This window comes from Juglans regia, chromosome 1 (assembly GCF_001411555.2).
Source record: "Juglans regia cultivar Chandler chromosome 1, Walnut 2.0, whole genome shotgun sequence".
Classification (NCBI taxonomy): domain Eukaryota; kingdom Viridiplantae; phylum Streptophyta; class Magnoliopsida; order Fagales; family Juglandaceae; genus Juglans; species Juglans regia.
In genome coordinates, this window is record NC_049901.1 from 21149670 (window position 1) to 21154311 (window position 4642).

General features: G+C 34.3%; 1 protein-coding gene across 1 annotated transcript; it reads right to left on the reverse strand.

Moving 5' to 3' along the window:
* Positions 1–420: 420 nt before the first annotated feature.
* LOC109013335 (EPIDERMAL PATTERNING FACTOR-like protein 6) lies at positions 421–1158 on the reverse strand. The gene is made up of 2 exons (XM_018995373.2): positions 976–1158; positions 421–880 (listed from the first exon to the last, which is right to left on the reverse strand). Exons 1-2 carry the CDS (start codon positions 1073–1075, stop codon positions 591–593), a joined length of 390 nt encoding a protein of 129 aa, XP_018850918.1. The 5' UTR covers positions 1076–1158; the 3' UTR covers positions 421–590.
* Positions 1159–4642: the final 3484 nt, after the last annotated feature.

Below are 4642 nucleotides of genomic sequence, written 5' to 3' on the forward strand. Positions count from 1 at the left end.
ACAGATCAACTAAAATCATTCGAAATTACCTCAGCATCCAATGCAGCCTAAGTATTGGAATAGAAATAGACACATCAAGTGAACTCTACAACATTTAGTGTTGTTCAAGTTTTGTTTGTACATTTCGAGTAGCATTAAATATTGTAGGCCCACTTGAAGAATATTTTCCTCACTATTCATATTCAACATTTCAAATTAATCAACGCATCTAAATTGCAAAGAATTAATCCCTAAGAATTCTTAATTTGTAAGTGCAACTCAAGAAAATGAAGCTCAGTTCATGACGAGCAAGATTTCTTGAATAAAGTAGATAATACCACTCTCTAGCTAGGAACTTTCTCATTACTAGCTTGTTCATCCGAATGGGAAAATTTACATTAATATTGTCTAGCGTACCAAGAAAATCGCGGAAAAGTTTTGGAGGCCCTCTATAAAGGGATGAAAAAAAAAATGGTAGAAAGGAAAAAGACAAGATGAAAGAGAGGATGATCGAGGACTACAATATTGTTACAATTAATATTCTGGAAAAAGTAGCTGATCAAAATAGGAGATGCATGAAATCTTATGACCTCTGAGCTAGCTGACTAGCTTCAAGGAACAGGATAAGACTTGTTATTACACATACATTTGTAAGCCATGGGGCATGTTTCGGCCTCTGCAAGAGATGCACAAACGAAGCTCACCATGACTAGCCGACATGGCGAGCAGGAGCCACATGCGTGAGAGCAGTCGGGCAAGCTTGACCCTGCAATTTGGACTGTATCGTGTCCATTTCTCTTAAGCGATTTCCTTTCCTTATAGAAATCCGGTTTTGCCATATTCATCCCATCTTTTGGTTTAGGCTCTGTACTGGAATGTGCATGGCCATGGCCTCCACGACCTGTTTAATTAAGATGAGATCCATTATAAGCATAAATAACAAACATATTGAAATACCTAAATTAAAAAACAGGAAGACCAGAGAGTCGTACGTACGTGAGCGTGACCCGCCATTGTGCCTCGCGGACATAACTTCTGGAACAAGAAGGATAACAATGACAAGTACAACAGAAACACAACAAACAAAACCCTTCATGTCTTTGAGCTTGTCTTTTCCTTTCTAATTTCTTTCTCTTGAGTAATTGATCAGCTTGGTAATTAGCAAGGAAAAGTTTTGGATGGTGGCCGTGGGTGTGAAATGAGAAGGAAAAGTTAGCTATATATTTAAAGGCAAGGGTGGGGTGCTCGAACGCAGATGGTATTGAAGCAAATCACAGGCAACAGTAGTGTGGGAGAGTGGAATGTGATCAGAATTCAGAGGAGGTCACATGAAAGAGTGTGCAAAAGAATATATTGCTCACGGTTTTTCACAGGACTCAAGCTCTTGCATTTCCATGGAAGACGGAAGATGGAAGGAAATATAAATTATGGTGTATATATTAGAAGAATTTACTGAATTGTAAGAGCTTCTTTTACGTGACCTCTGGCCGGAACTGGGGGGCATACGTAGCCTTAAATGCATACCGCGTTTCTAAAATTTACTGCAATTTGAACAAGCCAATAAATTAGATATGTGGGTCTGATGTGACTGCAATTAATATCAGTTATTCCTGCATATAACGGACTTGTTTATAAAGCTGTTGCGGCTTGCTAGCTATTGTTCAATCATGTAACTGGCCACTGTCGTAGGACTACACGGAAGAGTAAAACCTGGGAAAAAACAAAACGAATAAAACAGCCAAAAAACCTGACCTTTTTAATGTTTGCCCAATACCCACAGACCAATTTATCGCAAAGTGGCTCAGTTGTCGAACTTTCTTTTGGTTTTCCCTTTTTTCGGCTCGATTGTGGTAATTGTGGATCATATACAGTAAAAATAATATTACATATAGTCGGAAAATATATAAATATCGTGTAGTTATTTTGAAAAAAAGTAGGGTCTATTATTAAAAAATTAATTTCTTTTCATGTAGATCTCATATTTATTCACTTTTTTCAAAACGACTGCACGGCATTTGCCCACTCAAAACTGCAAGTATCATTTCTCATATACTAATTGTACACTAAGGATGGTTTGGATTCAAAACTCATTTCAATTCATCTAAATTCATCTCATCTCATCATTACAATTTTTTCAAATTCTCAAACAAAATATAATAAACAATTCAACTTTTTCAAATCTCAAAATAATAATAATATTAAAAAATAATATTTTAACAATATTTTATTCTATTATTTACAAATCATCTCAACTTATCTCTAAATCCAAACCACCCAACAATATATAAATATGTACGCTTTCTCGTTTTTCTAGCTCAATTAATTGTGGTTGTGGAACTTCTATAGTTATAGCATATGATCAATTTTGAAATCTGTAACGTTTTTCGTTCCTCAGCTTCTAGAAGAAAACAATATTGAAAATATGTTCTGTTTTCATTGATCATAAACATATTACAAGGACTCCTTTTATAGGATCACAATGTGAAAACAAATTAAGGAATATTCTAGTGTCTGGAATGTTTATTACAGATGAGTGGTGTAACGCCCCGATACTGCAGGAATCGAAGAGTTACTCCCTATAACTTAAAACTCACAATTCATCAATATATTTATAGACTCCAAAATATAACGTCATTAAAATACTATAAAATCTCTTAATAAAATCCGCAAATTCTAAGAAATCTTCTATGAGCTATGCTTAAATAATCATCTCAACGATGCTCCATAATCCTGATCCTTAGCTGGACTATTCAAAAATCATCTGAAAAATATATGGAGATAAGGGGTGAGTTATCAATAACTCAGTAAGCAGATGACATATAGTATGTAAACATGAGCATTTTCACAGAGTTCAGAATGCAGAAACAAAACATTTTTAGTATCAATATGCAAATCTCATAAAAATACATATTATCAGAAAATTAGAACGACTTTTCAAATATTTCATATTCAGAAACCAACTTTTCATATTCAAAGACTCCTTTGGTACAACATGACAAAACATATTCGTCTTATCATATCATATCAGAACATCGTATCAGAACAGAGACCATGTTTAACCCTCATGGTAGGGTTGTGCATCTTGCGGAAAGCCAAGCAGAACATAAATCACCATGTTACCAAAGCGATTGCACTCAGAATAGAAAACCACTATTATATCCCGTGACAGAACCGGAGGTCACTATTATCTCTCATGACAGGGCCAGAGGTCACTATTATATCCCGTAACAGAGCCAGAGGTCACTATTATATCTCGTGATAGGGCCACATATCAGAGCAAAACAGAATCAGAATCACCATATCAGAATCAGAATCAGAAACAGAACAGAATCAGAAAGTCATGCCAAAGGTTTTTCAAGTGCCACATCATATCAACATAGAGTACTGAACATAATCATATCACAAAAACATAACTTATACACAAAATTTCATATTCGCTCTCTTTTTCAAAGTTCAGAAACAGAATGTAAAAAATAAGCTCATGTCTACACTAGTCATGACAGAAAATACTTTCTTCTTAAACAGAATCTCATGAATAATGGAGAACAAATATCTGAGGTTGTTTTCATATTTCTTTTCATAGCAAAACATGCACATTTTCCAAAAAATAACATTCGTTCATATTATTTAATGCAAAGTATAGCATAGGAACCCATTACCTGGACTTCTTAGCTTTTTCAGAATTTTCTTCAAAATGTCGAACAATAATTAATCGTCACCTATATAATAATCACATAATTCTCGTAAATTTCCAATTAATCTCATATTTCAATATTCAATCCTACGCTTCTAAAATAACCTATTAAAATCCTCAAAACCAAAAATTTCAAAACATCACTTTCTAAAATCAACACTGTTGATTTAATAATTATGACAAAAACATTTAAAATTCATACCTATTTATTATTGAAGACTAACTATAAAGTTTAATAATGGATAATATAATTATCCCAAAATATTTTAAAATAAACCATAACTATTTTTTAAATAGACTAAATCATATCTAAAGTGTAAAAACAACATTTCTCCAATATTGTTTACTCTTAAAATAAATCTTTACTTAATAACATGTTAAAATACTAAAGTACCCATAACGTATTATATATTAATAGAATACTATGGCTACTTAAAAATCCCATAAAATAAGGCCAACTTAAAAAAAATGAGTTCAATTGAAAACTAAATAGTTCAAATTAACAATATATTCATTTTTTTTCTTTATGTATAATAAAAACCATGCCCAATAAAACATAAACCCATTAAACTAAAACCACAAAACCACATATCAGAAAACATCATACTAAGGGGCAAAACTGTAATAAAAACTCAAAATTATTCTTCTTCCTACGTAAGGCTTTACGGGTAAAAACTATCCTAGTTTGAAAGCTTACCGTGAGGGAAGGGAGACGTGTGGCGGATCCTTGCTCACCAGAGGGAAGCTCGCGACAGCGGAATGGGGAGGTACTGGGTGGTCGGCGACGTGAAATAACATAGGAGAGAGAGAGAGAGAGAGAGAGATGAGGGAGAGCGAACGAAGAGGAGAGTTGAGTTCGGGGGTAGCTTACCTAGAGGAGAGTGATGAACTTGGATGGAGTGCAGTGCCCAACGATACTCTATGTGTGGTGGCAATGTCATGGGGCTTGCCGTGTGGGTTGCAAGCGGA